We start from the raw sequence: 17,679 nt of genomic DNA on the forward strand, positions 1-17,679 counted from the left end.
GATCATGGCATGTGTTTAAAGTTCCCAGGCATGGGTCAAGTAAAGCCAAAAAAAAGAGCATCCTAGAGCAACTCAAAGTCACTGCATTATTTGATTCCTTAAAAAATATGAACTATACTCCTACTATGTGCTAGAAGTGAGAATCCAATAGTGAATGAGATAAACACTAGACTTGCCTTCATAATGCTAAACTGCAGCGGGAGAGTTAGATGAACAATTAATTACACAATACATGGTGTGCCACATGCAATATAGAAGAAATGCTAGGTGCTTTGAGAACATATCCCAGTTATGACAATGGGCACATGGGCGAACTTCTCTGGGTCACGGATTCAGTTATAAACTAGATATTCGGTTTGATTGGCTGAAGTTCTAATCCTTTTCAAGAACTTGAGTTGGAGTTCTGAGTTGTACTGGGCCATGTTTCAGAAGAATTTGGGCTGATTTATGACTTTGGGTGGAAACCATGTGAGACTTGGCAGTTCCACATGATGTACACCCCAAACCAGGCAAAAACTGGCTGTTTCTACAGTTTCACTTTAACTTTGGGCACAATAAAGCCAAAGGATTTTCTGTGCCACTCTTTCCAACACGACTAAACCTACAGAGGGCCAGCCACAAAGCAAAAGCCTTGTCCCACAAAATCCCACTGTTAAGGAGTACCATACCTGACCTTTATTTCGTTTTAAGATATGACTGTACCATGATCTTCTTTCCAATAATTATCCTTTGAAATCTTTTAGCTGATCTAATCCACTAAAGGGAGAGATTGCACCCTGCACATTTTGTCTTTTTCATGGCACCCACCATGCTTCATTTATTTCAGGTGGTTATTAATCACTTGCTTATTTGCTTGGTTATATATGTGCCTAAACAAAGCACGTGCTACCATTCACCATTCAAAGCAGCACGGGTCAAATTATACTCGTTAGAGCTAAAACATTCTACATTGTTCATGTAATTGCTTCCTTAAACACAAAAGGAAGGTGACATCCGAAGATCATGAACCACTACGAAAAGAATTTTCCTTACAGGAAAACGAGAAAGATTAAGTAAAAGTCACTAGTGGTGGAAACAGAACTGAGAGAACATTGCTTGAGTGCTTTAGAAGGAGACTAAATAAAATAAAATATAAAACCACATAAAATATAGAACTTACCAACACAAAACAGCCTGTCAGGAGTTGAATGATAGCCAGGGTTGCAGGCACACTGATACTTCCCTATGAGGTTCACACAGCGACCATTTGGACAGAGGTTCGCACTCAGTTCACACTCGTTGATGTCTGTGTAGAAAATAAGAATAGGAAACCCAGTCATAAGCTTCTGACTCTCTGGCAGACATGTGGGTCGAATGACTGGTCAGCGGTCTGAAAGTCTTCTTACCTATACATGCTGAGATGTTGGGGGATAGCTGATGACCAGGAGGACATTCACAGCGATAACTTCCCTCGGTGTTTTGGCAAACGCCTCCTCGGCATAGGAGAGGATCCCTCTGACACTCATTGATATCTGCAAAATGGAAATGAAGTTGAAGTTATTGGTGGTGTCCTGCCCAGGTATCCATGACCAGGCCAGTACACTCATCAGCCAGTTGCTGGAAGTCTCGTCTGCTAAAGGCTCACACTCTCCCTTTTTGGAGAATTGCTCTCCACTTCATTCAGAAATACCTGGGAGGCGAAAGATTATATTTCCCTTCCGTGCTGGGGGCCATCCATGGGCCAATAACTGCTTGAACTGCTGTGGGAAGCATAAAATCTTGGCCTCCTTGCCTCGGGGTGGGACTATTCTCTGGTACCACTTACACTCCAAGTGGAATCAGGTTAAGGCTAACATGCAGCTGAACGTTTCGCTTCTCTCCTTCCCCTACCCTAACAGGCCTCCCTCACTCCTTTACAGGTTCCTCCTGAGAGCATTCCCTCAAAATAATCCCCACCTTAGATTTGTTTCCAGGGAACCTGATCTAATGCAACCAGGTTAATTAATCTCCTTTTCTAGAAACATCAGATAAAAACCCTATAATGTGACCCCGATTATCACTTATATTCAAACTGTTCTCTCTTCCCTGAGGTATCTACTCTAGGTGTTATAGTCACTTCTCAGGGACCCGCAACTGGTGTCCAAGACCACTCACCACCCCACAACCTGAATTCCCTCATTCCTTCCACATGTCAGTCTCTCTCTGCCACAGACTGATTCCTGACTCACTGGTCAGGAGACCAGTGCACTGGGGGAGCATGAAGAATCTGGGACATTACGCTATTAGTCATCAAAGCTTCTTGGAATCCTTTTTTAACTGTGCTGATCAAATGGGCACATGCTTACCCATGCAGTTCTTCATCATCATGAATCCACTTTCATAGCCTTCATCGCACTTGCATTCAAAGTCTCCTGGGGTGTTCACACACTGGCCTCGGCCACAGAGGTCAGGAGATATGCGGCATTCATCAATGTCTGCACAAAAGCAGCAAGTAACAGCAAATGAGTATCAGGATTGGCTTAATTCTTGTGGAATAAAGATGAAGAGTTCTAAAGGGTGTCCCTCTAAGGTGAGCCCCTTCACTGACCTGTGCAGTTCCTTTCTTCAGAATCAAGAGCAAAGCCACTATCACACCTGCACTTAAAGCTGCCGATGGTATTTCTGCACTTGCCATGGGTGCAGAGGCTGGGGATCATCTTGCATTCATTGATATCTTCAAGAAAAATAAAACATGTGAAAAGTTCATGAGCAACCAATTAGGAGAGCTCAATGCCCACTGTTTTAAACCCGGAAAGTTGGAGGGTCTTGATTTAAGATCTTGGCAATACTCATTTTAAAGAATGTCTGATGGTCCACGAGAAGTATGACTTATAAACATTTCTTGTCTTTTAAACTTCTATTTTAGAAAGCATTAGAGGAATAGAGTGTGCTTATTTGGACTTCTAGAATCTGGCATGCTGACTGATATATATTGAACATTTAACAATTTGCTGAATGAATGAATATTCCAAACCACTAGTGTCCATACTTAAAGCGCATAGAAGATTATTAGAATATATTGCCCCACAGCAACCAATTGGGTGTGTAGAGGAATGAGATATTCATTTATGCTTCTTGATGTTTTTTTGGATAAACCTAAAATATAAGAATTTCAAAGATTTCATTTATAATTCAAAATATTTGCAAATAATGTATACTATTTAAAAATGTTTTCTCAATATTATTTAGCCTTAAAGTTTTATGAATATAATTGAAGTTTTTATACTATGAGATGACATAGTAAATGTATGATCTTAATTTCTCCTTTTAGGAGCCTTTCCAAATTAAGACCTAAAGCTCAGGAAATACAAGTTCATTTCTACATAATGTCATGAGAGACAGAATTGCTAGATTAATTCTCAAGAACATCAAGTCCTTCTGTGGCAAGGGATTGCCACAGCTTTTAGAAAAAAAATCACTCAAGTTCCTTTGAATTTACTTAGGAGACATTTAAGAGGGCCATCTAGAAACTGTCTCTCTAGACACAACAATTTTAAACCCCAGAGCTTCTTGGACCAAATGCTCAGTAGAGAAAAAAGTCTATGCTTTTTATTTAAGGATAGTTAAGTGATATTTATGTGCTCATTTCCCATTTTTATAAGTTGATTTAGTTATGAAGTATAATAACTAGGTCCAGACACAATGGGCAACCAACATAAAACTCTATACTGGGAACATAAGCTGAACCTCTCCGAATACTCAGAATTCTGAGTAATCAATTATGATTTTCCATCTGCTGAAGTAAACAAGTTCTGAATCATTGTGCGCAAAAACTTAAATTAATTTTGGAATTAGATTAAATCTGTGACTTATTTTTTTACATAGATTTTAGATTACAGCATAGTACACTAAAGTAATTGCAATATCATGTCACTGGAGTATGTCTGCCACAGGAATAAATTTCACTGTATTTGGACAAAGAGGACCTGCCACTGGGTTTCTCATGCCATTCACCCAGCATTCTCCACATTCAGGTAGACTACAGTGACATGGATGCTCAAATAGGAAGATAAAAGGTCATACTATTTGGCTTTAGCAGATGATATAAAAATTTCTTGTTTCCTTTCATTTATGTTTGGCTTAGAGTAGTATTAAAATCTGCTTTAACAAATAATAATGGGAAGATAGGAGAGATAAGTGACTTCAGGAAATCCTGAGATACAGAAAAAGAAAATCTGATACAGAGCGAATGTTTTGTTACATATAATTCAGAAAGAAAAGAATGTATGCCAAGATGATTGAGAGATGACCACATTGATTATATTCATTGTAATTCTGATAGTAGAACTCTAGGGTCATGAAAACGCATCCTGTTGGTCTAAAAAGAAGAGTAATCAACCACTGAAACATTGTACCTTTGAAGAAAGGTTTTCCATTTGTAATTTCTTTTGTGGCAAAACCAGGTCCTCTGGGACACAGCTCCTCGTACTCAGGTGTGTTTTTCACAGGACACTCTTCGCATTCCTCTGTACCCCAGGCTGCCCCAACAGAGCAGCAGCAGGCATCCATGCGGTGGCGGCCAACAATGGGCAGAGTGCACTCCTCGTCATCATACCTCAAGAAGCAGGTTTCCAGGCGGATATCTGCCAGAAGGAACAGAGGGAAGTTGAGGACAACTACTTTGTTTTCACTGCCCCAAATTGCCAGCATCACATTAGGCAAAGAACAATACACTCAATAATTTGCTATATACTTATTGACTGGAATTATTTTTTTCCTCAATAGAAACCCAAGCTTTGTGATGGGTTTTCCTGTCTAATAAAGACTCTCTTCTATTTGGTAGCTCATACTTATTTGCACCTACTACTTGTGAAAAGTCTCCTTTCAACTTTGGTATTTTCTGATAATCCCATACAAGGAGCAGTATTCTGAGGAATACTGCAGTGCTCTTTGAGGAGATGTTTTCATAGATATGCCTGTTACCAAAGCACGCATTCATTCCATGATGCCTTGACATCCTTATAGCTAAAAACAAACTGCACTCTTTATCCTTGGAGGACATCTGAGCTATTCCAGTCCCTTTTCCTAAGATCCACTTCATTTTGTTGAGGTGGAACGGTAAACTCCAAAATGACAACTGCCCTCCTTGAGATTAAAGAGGAAAACAACAAAGAAAAGCCATTCACTCCTATTCTCAAGTACTTCTTTCACCTCAACATGTGCTAATGAACACACTCTTCAGGATGCATGTGGGGTACATCTAGTTCCAAACCCAGATTCATGAGATTGTGGGTAAGAGTGAACGAGTAGCAGACAAGAGGTCAGTAGACCTAGTAGAATTTGGTCCTGCTCTGTGACTACGAAATCATTTGTCTTAGACAAATTATTGACCCTGAGCCTGAATTCCCACATCTGTAAAATGATGTTCCACTCATCTCTCAGGGAGGCACTGTGAAGCTCAAATGAGATTATGCATCTGAAAATTATAAAGTGTAATTAAAACATAAGGCATGATATTCCCTCTCTTTCTCATTCATAAGGTGGTCACTAACCATTTGACTCAGTGCCTGAGCTTCCTTTAATGTTAGAAAGTTTCTGAAGCCTTCTGGGAAACTTTACATGCAGATTGCCTCTGTTAAGATAGATAATTTTAAAAAGATTTCTAAATTAAACACTGAAGCATCTTTTAGCTGAACCTGGAATACACTAGAAGAGTTTCTCATTAAATGCTAATTCCCCCTAAACAAAGAAGCTAAAACTGAGAATGGGATTAACTGACTTCCATAGTTACACAAGACTCTAGCCTTTGAATTCGAATTTTTATCTTCTATATTTATTACATTATAACCCACAAAGTTCTACATTTAAAGGTTTACTTGTTCTAATTCATAAGGGATCTAAATCCCTTAACTGCATACCACTCTTTCAACTACCTACAGCAGTCCTGCACTAAGGATGCTCTTAGAGTAATAAGGTTTCAGATAGACAGTGTGGCTGAGCATTATTTCTATAGTTATAGACTCAGAAACCAGTGATCCGATAGACATATTCCTAGCAGTCAAGAGCCATAATAGTAACATGAGAGTGAGTCTGCTAATCTGCTAGACCCCATAGGAACGACTATGAGAACTCAAGTCTACTGCCACTATAAGTCCATAGGGTAGCTTTCTAAGAACTCAGGGTTCTGTGTCCAGTCTCTTCCACATCGTTGCCACTTGGGCTCTAGCAGTTGGCATGGAGGATCACACTATGACTGAAAGTGACAACAGCCCTGGGTTCTCTCAGGTTCACTCTTCAGGACTGTGGCACTCTTCACTCCTGATGCCCATAAGACTCCTGCGAGGACTTGTCCTTCTGACTAATCATAGGATGTGTCTAGCAGACATGAGCTATAGTTTTCAATTAAGTGAAAATATTCTCCCTATGAAAATGTTCTGAGATACCATTGATCTTGTGTCCTATAACCCATGATATATGGGGGTGTATTAAGAGTTCTGTAATTATTACTGTGATGGTAATGATTTAAGGAATAGTTACATATCAATTAAGGACCAAAGCTTCCCTTCATTAATATGTTCTCTACACTTTTTATAAAGAATAAACAAAGAGCATGAGTCAGGAAGGCTATTTGTCTAGGAAACCACCATAGATCCTAATGAAAATGCTGAATTTGTAATGTATATGTTTGTAGTTGGAATCAAATATTCAACTCTATCGTGTTAACTGAGTTTTTAATACTCTTTTTAAAAATGATCATTAGGAAAGTAATGAGCTCAGTATTTACCCAGGCAGATCCTCCCTGTGGCATCCAAAGTCATCCCATTGGGACACTGACACTTAAACGATCCCTTAGAGTTAACACATAAGCCATTTTTGCATACTCCTGGGAACACTTCACATTCATCTATATCTATGAAAGAAAAAAAACATGGAGTTAGTATATCCGTGTAACAACAGTCTACTTTATTGCACTCATGAAGTCGTAATTATTTTCACAACAGAAAAGGCCATTTGGAACCTGAAAAACTCGCAAAATTTGTTTGCCTCCAAATAGTTTAGGTAGAACTTTTGGGATGTCTGAATAGCAAAAACAAGCCCAGCTACTACCAAAGATATATTTCTCCATTGGTCTCAGGGAGTAAATTTTGAGCAAAAGAAACAGGGAGCTGGTGCAAGTTCTTGGGCATAACTCTGGGCTATCTCAGGTAAGGCTCCCAGGAGGCATATAATTAGTTTTATGAAAACAGATGTTTAGAAGAACATAGAGTAACAGAAATCTAGTCTTTCAAACTAGCAAAGAATCAAGATCTTAAAGGTGAGCATAGAAAAAATCGCATTGAGGAATATGTGTAGCCAGTAAAAAGATCCTCTTTTGAGAAGTGCTGAGAATTCACCAGAAGCATATCAGTAGCTCTAACTCGGCAATGGTTTCAGGCTGTTCTGTCAGAGCCTTTGTGGTCCCAGCTTGAGTTGGGAGAGTTGAAAGATGCTCGTGTTCATCCATTCATCATTCACCCAATCTCTCTCAAATGTACCAATCTGTCCCAGTGTGCTTAATGCAGAGCAATATGTTCTCTGCACTTAATTTGGAAAAATATTCACCATCAAGTTAATCCAAAGAAAGGCACTTACTTTCCAATGTCAAAAAAGTGGAGCATTAGTTAAGAAATTCACACACTGTGTCTCTATTTAGAAAAAATAACTTTCCAAGACAGTGATACTGCGGAAAAAAAAAAATTCCAAATCTTTCCTTATAAGAGAGATAAATGGGGAGGGGAAATTTTACCTTTTGGGTTTTTTTTTGTTTGTTTGTTTTTGTATTTTTTGCTCTGGCCACTCACACACCAAAATGTGCTGCTGAGGTCAGATATTAACAGTGGGTCTGGACCAGAAAAAGGCCAAAGAATTCAGTCATCATTTGGAAAGCAAGACCTTGGGTGGGGGTTATAGTGTTCTTCTTTATTTTAGCAGGGAAAAAAACTTCATTTTATCCCACATATGGGACTAATTGCTGGTTTTAAAATTTTTCAGCTGCTGTGTCATGTCAGGTTGTGTTAGTCACCCTGACCTTTCTTATGTGACTCCATAAGAAAGAATCACAGCAAACTGGAGAGAATCCACATAGACTTTCAAAAATGAGGCAACAGAGTTTGTCCTTGTAAATCATCCATGACAAACAGAAAAACAGGACAAACCAAGGAAAATGCAAATTTTACAGCCTCATCAAAAACTTTGTTTTATATTCATGATCTACAACATTTTGAAAGTGCAGTCATTCAAAACTATGGTCAGTCTAAAACATTTTCAGCCTTCCTGTCCTTTGGCCATAGTGGTCTGACACTGGCAAAAGCATATACATGCTTGTAAAATTAATATCTGTTATGTTCTGCTGTTCTCATTATCTTTTTACTCTGCTACATATTTCTCACTGTGAAGTTACATGACATATGAAGTTATCCAGTCCAAGTTAACACAAGCATTCTTCATGCACACAGTAATTTATGGTTTATAAATAATCATAAATACCTTCACATTGTGTTCCTTTAATTCTTGAGTAGCCTTTACCACATATGGGATCTGTGAAAACAAACAAACAAACAAAAACAAAAAGCAAATTTGAGATAACAATATCCAGACTTTACAGTTATGACTTAGTATGAGAAACACGAAAGAGGGCCTGGAACATGAATTAGATTTTGTTGCTATGAATAAGTCTGAGATAACAAAGTGTTTCTGAGATTGCATAAGTGAAAAAAAATAATTATAAAATGTCTCCTTAAATAAAGGTCAATTTTTCTGAGTTATCCGAAAAGACCTAAATGTCCCCTAAAGGTCATGCTAAGTTGATGACCAAGAAGAAAATTAACTACACTTCCCTCTTGCTGTTAGCCCTACACTAGAAATCACACTATATGGGATTACTGTAATATGAACATGGAAAACAAAGTCTAGAACTTGAAGATCTCATATCCTGCAGCATTCGCACTATATAAATTCACACATTTATATATCCAATCAACAAAATCATCAGCAAGGTTTTCAAACCTCAGCTTTGCAACAGATTTAGACGTTTAGTCATGAATACTGGTTTCTTTATGTTAATCAGTTACTTTGGAAGAGAATCTGTACCTATAAAGAGCTCAGGACTCCCAATCATGGGATTCCCCAGAGAGCCAATAGGAATTGCCGATCCAAGAAAGCAACAGCAGCTAACCATATTACAATGTGGTGATAGAAAACAATAAATTACCGAACCACATAAAATTAATGTCTTTGACACTTCTCTTAGTTTCCCATTCAGCAATATGTTCCATTGAAGTCATGAGAATTAAATTTTCTAAAATTCCCATACGAACCCAAATGTGTAAAGTACTAAGCTTCCCCTTTCTAAGCAAAGCAACCAGTGGGATGAGCACAGGAGCCATGGCACCCTTTTCTCTTACCGACTTGGCACAGGGTACACGGGCTTCCCCAGGCAGCACCAAGAGAGGAACAGCACTGGGACTTTAAGGTGGCTCCATTGATGTTGATCTCACACCGCCCATCGATGACAGTCTGCCAGCAAGTGCCCTTGATGGTTTCTGCAGGGGCGGAGTGCAGATGGTATTTAATACACTCTTAAATATAGCAGCATTGATACACATAGGAAAATTAGTCTCAGGAAGATAGATACCTATGCAGATGGTTTTCGTTGGATCCAAAGTACTTTCAGAAGAACATTCACAAATAAAAGATCCTTGGCTGTTCTTGCAGACTCCATTAATGCAAGGACTTGATTCACATTCATCGATATCTGAAACAAAACAGGTCTCCATTACTGCTACAAACTAGTCTTGGACATGGGTGAATATTTAAACTTGGTCTCAATTGCTGCCATGTATTCTTCATTAGAGAGTAAAGCTGGCCTAAATGGATTTTTTTTTCTAGACTAGATGGATGCCAAAAATAATAATAGAGCATATCTCTATAGTACAGAATATGGCACATGGATTAATCTTTTTATTCAGAAAAACCAGAGCAAATATGTGTGACTTCTGAACGACTTACTCAAAAAGCATATCTGTAATGTTTTCTCTGTCTATTAAATGATGGTAAGTAAAATGCTAATTGCAGGCAAATGCAAAATGAATACTTTTAAATGGCATTTAAACACAAAAGAAATGTCAAATAAAATGTACCAGTAAGTAAGTACCACCAGTAGCTTGCAAAGTGCATATGAGTGCCATTTAGGACCACAGAATCTCAACTGAAGTTGTGTAATTGTCTAGAACAGAAGTGACTTTATTTTTTTACGTGGTTTTCTAATGGTACTCCAAAAGACAACAAAGTACATAGCATATGAACAAAGATGTACTTTACCTTCACAGGTTTTTAGGTCAGGTTTGTATATAAATCCCTTGGGACAAGTACAGACAAAACTTCCAGGAGTGTTTCTACATTGTCCATTGTCACAAAGTAGACTGTTCAATACACATTCATTAATATCTGAAAAAAACAATGAAAATTCATTTTTAAAAGAGCCTATCCCATGCATGTAATTTCTTTGCTCTTTTAGTTAGGTTTTTAAGGTTATAAAGATATGATTATTCAAACAAAGAGGCAAAACATCTGTATCATTAGTTTTTGCCTAAGCTACCTAATTTGAAGGAAACAGAGGCTTGACCTGATTATCTATGCTAGGTATGTACAAATTCTAAAGTCATCTGTCAGTATTCAATTCACTTTTTTCTTGAGCAGGAAGAAAACCTGGATTTACTGGAAATCACTTATCACCAGAATTCAAAAGACTAATCTGACTGATTTAAGGAACTAAATAAATATTTAGAAAGTATGGTCCACCTTTGAAATGTGTTAGTTCTAGGATGAGTGTTTCTCCTTTAGAATAATTTAAAGGGTCTCCAGTAATGTTTATCAAGTATGAGGCAATCTATAGAATTTATGATTGTCATAAGGAATTTAGACTTGAGATTCAGAGAGCTGTTTTCAGCTGAATAATGATGCAAAATCTAACTTTTGATCTGTATGACTTAGATTAAAAAGTGTAGAAATAACACAGTTGTTTTAATATCCCTTTGGCCTATAAAATAGGCCACAAAATAGGCTTTACATTAACAACAAATTTTTAGACATTGAGAGATTCTGCTTAGATCATCATCTGACAAGCTAGTAGTCCTAACATAAAGGATATACGAATTCAGCACTGGAGAACTGCATGGGTCCATAGCATTAAAAACACTTAAATTAGCAAAATATTTATTAAGTCCTTTATATGGGAAAATCGAGTATGAAGTTATGTTATCGGCTGACCAAATGCCATGCTGAGAATGGTCAACATGATATAAGGAATGCTAACACTTCCCAAAAGTGTCATATTGCAATTCCTAAATTTTGATGACATCAGAAGTATCTGGACCCTTAAATTGAGGAATTGATGATGAAGATTAAAAAAATTCAACAGAAACAGAACTTTGTAGGAAGAGGAGCTATAAAAAGGGAGGTGGGGGAGAGAGAAAAAAATGAAACGGCTAGGTATAAGAAAGTGGAATTTGAATGAAGGCCTTTGTAATAGGTTAAAAGAATAATAGAGGACCAAAGTCCCTATTGGGGTACAAGGATTACTAGAAAGAGTCTAAAATAGAAATTAGGCTGGAGGAGCTTTGGGAAGAATGTTTACAATGACAAGAGGTCAGGGGAGAACTTATGGATATTTCAGAGATGGCCATTTTTAAAAATAGTTTGATATAATATAGAATAAATTAAAAAACTTAATTGACATGGCAATTTTTCCTTGTCTAAAGGAATATGAAATAATTTAATTCCATTACTCTTATAAATTAAAGCTTATTTGTCTACTCAAAGGCAATAGTTTCTTGGAAATGGTTCAAAAGAGCTTGTGAATACTTCAACAAGCTCCCCAACATCAGATGACTTCAAATGGTAAAGCAAGGTACAAATAAATAATTTGATACCCAGGGACACGTGGGGAAAGAACTTTGTTTTCTTGGGTCAGAATATATGATGACTCCTTAATGGCTGAATGGGAGATTGTTGAATCCAGTAGTTGATAAGTAGTTGATATTTGCTAGATTATGTGTTGAAAGAATGAAGAAAAAAAAAAGACGTTTGTGTTTACTTCAATCTGTAGCATATCTAAATTATTATATGTTCTAACAACTGACAACCATAGAGCAGTGTTTTTCAAACCCTACCACTAAAAAACTGCTAATGGCAGAAGAGAGTAATCCCCTACTCTAAGCCCTCCGTGGCTTTCAGAATGTGAAAGATATATTTGAGGTCCCATTTATCTTAAAGCTTATTAATTTTCATCCCATTTCATGAAAGTATGTTTGCTTTGAGGTAAAATACGTTTTGCCTCCAAATCAAAAAGATGCACCACCATACATTTTGGTTTTGGCACATTTTAGCATATTCCCCTGAGTATAAATATTCTGATTTTAGAAGCCAAACGTCAGGAAACCTGAGGTTATATGTCACTACACTACAGAATGAACAATACTTTTCAGAAAATACTAGTCTAGGCAACTGGAGAAAGTTGAGAAAAAATAATGGTGCCCATCTGACCATTTTCTTCTCAACCCAAGGATTTATTTAGTCACCGTCTGGTAGCTTCATTAAGGATTGTTAGAGCATAAAAAATGGTGTTTGTTAAACTTAACAGAGAGCAATTATTACTGAAAATAAGCTACCAATTTTATTTCCTTTGGATAAATATCCAGAAATGGGATTGCTGGATTATATGGTAGCTCTATTTTTAATTTCTTGAGGAACCACCATGCTATTCTCTGTAGTGGCTACACCAATTTTCATTCCCACCAAGAGCACATAAGGGAATTTCTTCACATCCTTGCCAACACTTATTTTTTGTCTTTTGCTAATAGTCATTTTAATAAGTTTGAGGTGATATCTCATTGTAGTTTAGATTTGTATTTCCCTGATTATTAGTGATGTTGAGCATCTTTTTATGTCTCTTGGCTATTTGTACGCATTCTTTTGAGAAATGTCTGTTCAGGTCCTTCACCCATTTTTTAAACTGGGTTATTTGGTTTATTGCTATTGAGTTGTTTGAGCTCCTTATGTAATTTGAATATTAACCTTTTATCAGATGTATGGTTTGCAAATATTTTCTCCTATTCCATAGGTTGTCTCTTCACTCAGTTTACTGTTTCCTTTGCTGTGCAGAAGTTTTTTAGTTTGATACAATCCTATTTGTCTATTTTTGCTTTTTTGGCTTTTGTTGCCTGTGTTTTGGGGGTCATATAAAAAAAAACTGCTCAGACCAATGTCAATGTCTTGAGGAGATATCTGCACTCCCATGTTTATTGCAGCATTATTCACAGTAGCCAAAACATGGGGAAAAAAACCCACGTGTCCTTCTATGGATGAATGAATAAAGGAAATAAGATATATTTATAATTTGTAATGATTATGACTGAGCCTGGAGGACATTATGGTAAGTGAAAAAAGACAGGCACAGAAAGACATAGAGGTAAAGAGTAAAATGGTAGTTGCTATAGATAGGGGTAGAGATGTCGAATAGGAAAACTAAAGAAAAAAGTGTTTGAAGAAAAAAAAAAAAGAAAAGAAGTTGGGTTTTCTCCTATTCATTCTAATAAGTGGTTGGGAGGAGAGCTGCTTCTGGATAAAAATAACAGTACCTTTATAGCCACATGAGAATGGCTCATAATTTTTGCATTTTATATATCTAAGGAGTTTTTCTTTTATGGAGTGAATCCAATACATGATTATTCATGAATTGTTAAGATTCAGCTATATACATTTTTAGTATACATGCTAAAGTGGGCATGAACTATATAAATTTTTGTTAATCAAGACACATATATGCCATGCTGACACCCCAAGACATCTATCCACCCAGTCCTTCAAGTCCTTCAAGTGCAGTTTCTTCTAAGCATCAAAAGAAAGAAGGCAAGATGCATGACCCATCTTATAAAATAGGTGAAACTTACCAACACAGTTTTTCCCAGTTGAATCCACTTCATATCCTGAATTGCATATACATTTGTAAGTCCCACGGAGATTTTCACAAATTCCATTTGGGCAAATATCAGGATCTAATGCACATTCGTTTATATCTGTACCCAAAAAAGTTAAAAATCAAAAATATTCTAAAGTAAACATCAATGAACTGTCAAAAAAGTAACATTACGATAAATATAATAACCTTAGGGCCTTGTGCAAAGAAAAAAGGTTACACTTTGATGAGAAAGCTTGATCTCTTTTTCTTAGTACAAGATATTCTGAGTCAAACCTTCCTTCTATCAGTCCCAGGGAGGAACTTGGTATCTGAGCTGGAATTACAAGATTACTAATCCTTAATCAAGCTGAAGGAGATCTCCTGAACTTCTGGTCCAAACACCAAAATGGAAAAGTGGATCAAGTGCAGAGCCCAAGTTCCTACAATCAGTCTACCTGCCACCAGCAGTCCCTCTTCAATCTACCTTCCACACTGCCACCAAACTTAACAACCTAAAAACAAGGTGACTGTGTCATTCTCATGATTCAAACTTTTGTAAGCGCAATAATATCCTCAAGTTCAAATTAAAATACAAACTCTATTTACTTAAACTCCTCACTCCTCTGGAACGTATAACACCCTCTTCACTCTATGTCATGAATGTCTGGTGCAGGCCTGTGCTTCGGTCCAAAGCCTACTCAAAACACTACCTGGTATGGAAAAGCTTCAGATGATCTGCCCAGAGGAGGCTGTGCTCTCTCAGACTGAGGAGAGCTCTAACAGTCAATGGTGATGCAGAATGAGAACCTGTGAATGGCTAGTCTCAAATCCTGGTGCCTGATTCTTCTATAAAACAAGGTTAACCTTTTTTTTTTTTCTTCTGCAGGTCCTTATCACAACTTATTTACTCCCAACTAACTCCTTATTCATTATATATTTCCTTACTTTTCTTTCCTCCTCCAATATCCCCTCCCCATCTTCATCCACACAAAATGATGAAACCAATCACATTGAATGAACTTACAATCAAGTCAAGTTAGCCATTTTTTCCCAGAACTTTCCTGAATCAAATCATTTAACTTTATATTAATAAAATAATCCTTCCTCTTTCTTGTCACCTATTTTTATACTTATTCCAATTTTCCCTTTGAGCTGTAATTCCTTTTATAGCACTGATATTTCTTTAGTTCTTACTGCTACATTTAAATGTTTTATTCTCTTCCAACTCAGTCACTTGCTATCACCACTTGCTATAAAATATAAGATGAAAAATATTAAATATAAAATGGCTCCCAGCTGCCATCATATAATAACCAAACGCTAGACAGTTAAGAAATAACAGTTCAGTTGAGCCTGTAACCCTGAACTCTACTTGATAGTGGTAGATCCAGATCAGAGGAAGGCCAGGCTGCCTCTTTTCACAACCGAGCAACCACAGGCATTGTATCTCATCCACTGTCCTCCACCACCCACCTTGGGAGAGCATCCAACCCAGACTACCAACCCCCAGCAATTCCAGGACCTGCTGTGCCATGTTGCTCTGCCACTGTGGGCTTCACGGTGACCCAGGTACATCATGCAGTGATAGTCAGAGAGGGGGTCAGACCAGATTGGTGTAAAGGGACCAACTGGAAACCCACAGGAAGGCATGATCCTGCCTCTACACATGCTTAAGGTAGTAAATTCTGAAACAAGTCCTTACCACTGCCTGCTGACGTCATTCCTGGCCCACTGCTGCAGAGTGCCTGATATTCCGCTGCAATAAATTAACAGATAGTAAATGATTCCCTTGTTTGCAGGTCAGTCCTGCCCTTGGCTTTGCACACATCATTTCCTCCAGAGTGTGTGGAACTGAAATAAAGTAGCAATGGAAAGGAAGCATCTCCCAGAGGAGAAACCATTACACCAGGCTCCCGTTTTAAAGGCTCCGTATCATCGAGGAAAACAACTTTTAAGGCTATAGGCAAGTTATAGCAATTCCTTGTGCAAAGCACTTTCGGAAAAGGTGTTTTTCCTTTAACTTGATTTTGTTCACCAGGGAACACTTTACACTTACAGTGAAATGTGCCTGTTAAAGTGTGGTTTCTTCACTGTCAATAAAACTTTCTCCCACCGTCTTGAGAACAATTTTCTCAGTACGAGCTATTTTTTTCAGTACAAACCAATTCTTAACATTTTCTCATTTCTCTCTGCAAATTCTCTAGTCTCCACTCATGAGAACGACAGGGTACCTATGCTTGCACTAAAGTGTATTTTTAAAGTTAATATTCTTCAGGGTACTAGATTCACTCTATATGATAAGTCAATAGGAAAAGTATTGCACAATGTTAAACCTGCAAGATCTTACTGAAGAAGCTGAAGTACATAGAATATGTTCTCAAATTTGTGATGGATCAGTTTTCTATTTTTTAAATGTATTGGGGTAACAATGAAATTGAGACAATGTTTTACATACAATTCCAACAATATTTAGATGAACCTAAGAATCTCATGGTCAAATGCAAATCATCTGGGCTTAAGTGTCAGGAAAACTGGATTCTTGGGATGGGCCTTTTTACAGAAGCCAACTGCACCCCATCGCTGAAGCAAATAGTTCATACACTTTTGTATGCTAGGAAATTGCATTTCTGATGACAGTGGATGCAAATGAGTTATACAGACAAAAGAAATTAAGGTTGAATCCTTCAGAGGGTGTGCCTTTTAGCAAATGTAAATTTGAGAAAGTAGGGAAATTCCTTAATTTTTAAATCATCTTAAAGGGGGCCAAAAAGAGAACAAATGGAAAGTGTCTGCCATTGTGTGTTTGAAAGCCAGGAACTGGAAGCAAAAAGAAATACATCCTCTATAGTCTCTCATGTCAGTAATTAATTAAGACATGTACCAAAGAGGTGAAGAAATACTGTAAGTAATAAACCAGGAAAAACAAAATCATACTAGTTTTGTAAAAAGCACTTTCATAGTTATGGCTTAATTAGCTGATGCTTGGCCTAAATGCTGGCCAGGTTTTGTCATCATTCCTTTTTATTTTGGGCAAGATCTGGTACTATACTCTTCTCTGTAGTGAATTCAGATCAGCATGGGTTTGAATGCTGATGACCATGCTTATTGTTGGGGGTCTTGGGAGTAAGCCCCTTCCCTCTGTTAGTTTCCTCTATACATTGGAGGTAATGATACACCATAGTTCTATGGATTTAACGAGAGAACAACACGAAGTGCTCAGCAGAATGCCTAGCATAGCTCAAGCACTTAATAAATGATAGCTGCTGCTGAGCTAACTCAGAGTTGTACCATGAAGACAGTGGTGTGGGGACATATGAGAAAATTCCTAATAATGCACTTCTGTGCATTTAACTGACCAATTTCTGTGAGGAGGAAATGCTCAGCAACCAGTGAGAAATATCTTCATGTACAGCCTGCTTGACTTCCAGAGCACAAAGGTGAGCTTTAGATGTAGTGTGACTGGGGTTTCTCATTAAATTAACTAAAGATATTCCTTCTGGATATTTGCAGGACCTTTCAAAATGCCCCCTCTTTCCTGAAGTGGGGGATTCCTATATTCTGATCCTTCATGATTCAGCATTTTCACGAAGAAGATGGAGAAACCAAATTGAATGAAACCACTTCCACATGTGGTCCTCTTCTGTGTAAATTCATTCAAATATAAAACAGAGGCCAGAGGAATTGGGCCTCAAATTTCACTCTCTTTAAGCTTTACTGCTCAAAGA

The 17,679-nt window shown here is 37.6% G+C and overlaps 1 protein-coding gene across 1 annotated transcript in view; it reads right to left on the reverse strand.

The window, feature by feature from the left end:
• Positions 1–17,679, reverse strand: part of FBN1 (fibrillin 1) — a 232,956-nt gene that overhangs the window by 78,986 nt on the left and 136,291 nt on the right. The window contains exons 19-30 of the mRNA XM_023527716.1: positions 15,657–15,710; positions 13,947–14,072; positions 10,318–10,443; positions 9,632–9,751; positions 9,402–9,539; positions 8,485–8,535; positions 6,743–6,868; positions 4,374–4,601; positions 2,567–2,692; positions 2,325–2,453; positions 1,386–1,511; positions 1,160–1,285 (exon numbers count right to left, since the gene is read on the reverse strand). Coding sequence (XP_023383484.1) covers positions 1,160–1,285; positions 1,386–1,511; positions 2,325–2,453; positions 2,567–2,692; positions 4,374–4,601; positions 6,743–6,868; positions 8,485–8,535; positions 9,402–9,539; positions 9,632–9,751; positions 10,318–10,443; positions 13,947–14,072; positions 15,657–15,710 — 1,476 coding nt within the window. The remainder of the gene's footprint in view (positions 1–1,159; positions 1,286–1,385; positions 1,512–2,324; positions 2,454–2,566; positions 2,693–4,373; positions 4,602–6,742; positions 6,869–8,484; positions 8,536–9,401; positions 9,540–9,631; positions 9,752–10,317; positions 10,444–13,946; positions 14,073–15,656; positions 15,711–17,679) is intronic.

This window comes from Pteropus vampyrus, unplaced genomic scaffold, assembly GCF_000151845.1.
Source record: "Pteropus vampyrus isolate Shadow unplaced genomic scaffold, Pvam_2.0 Scaffold19, whole genome shotgun sequence".
Lineage (NCBI taxonomy): Eukaryota > Metazoa > Chordata > Mammalia > Chiroptera > Pteropodidae > Pteropus > Pteropus vampyrus.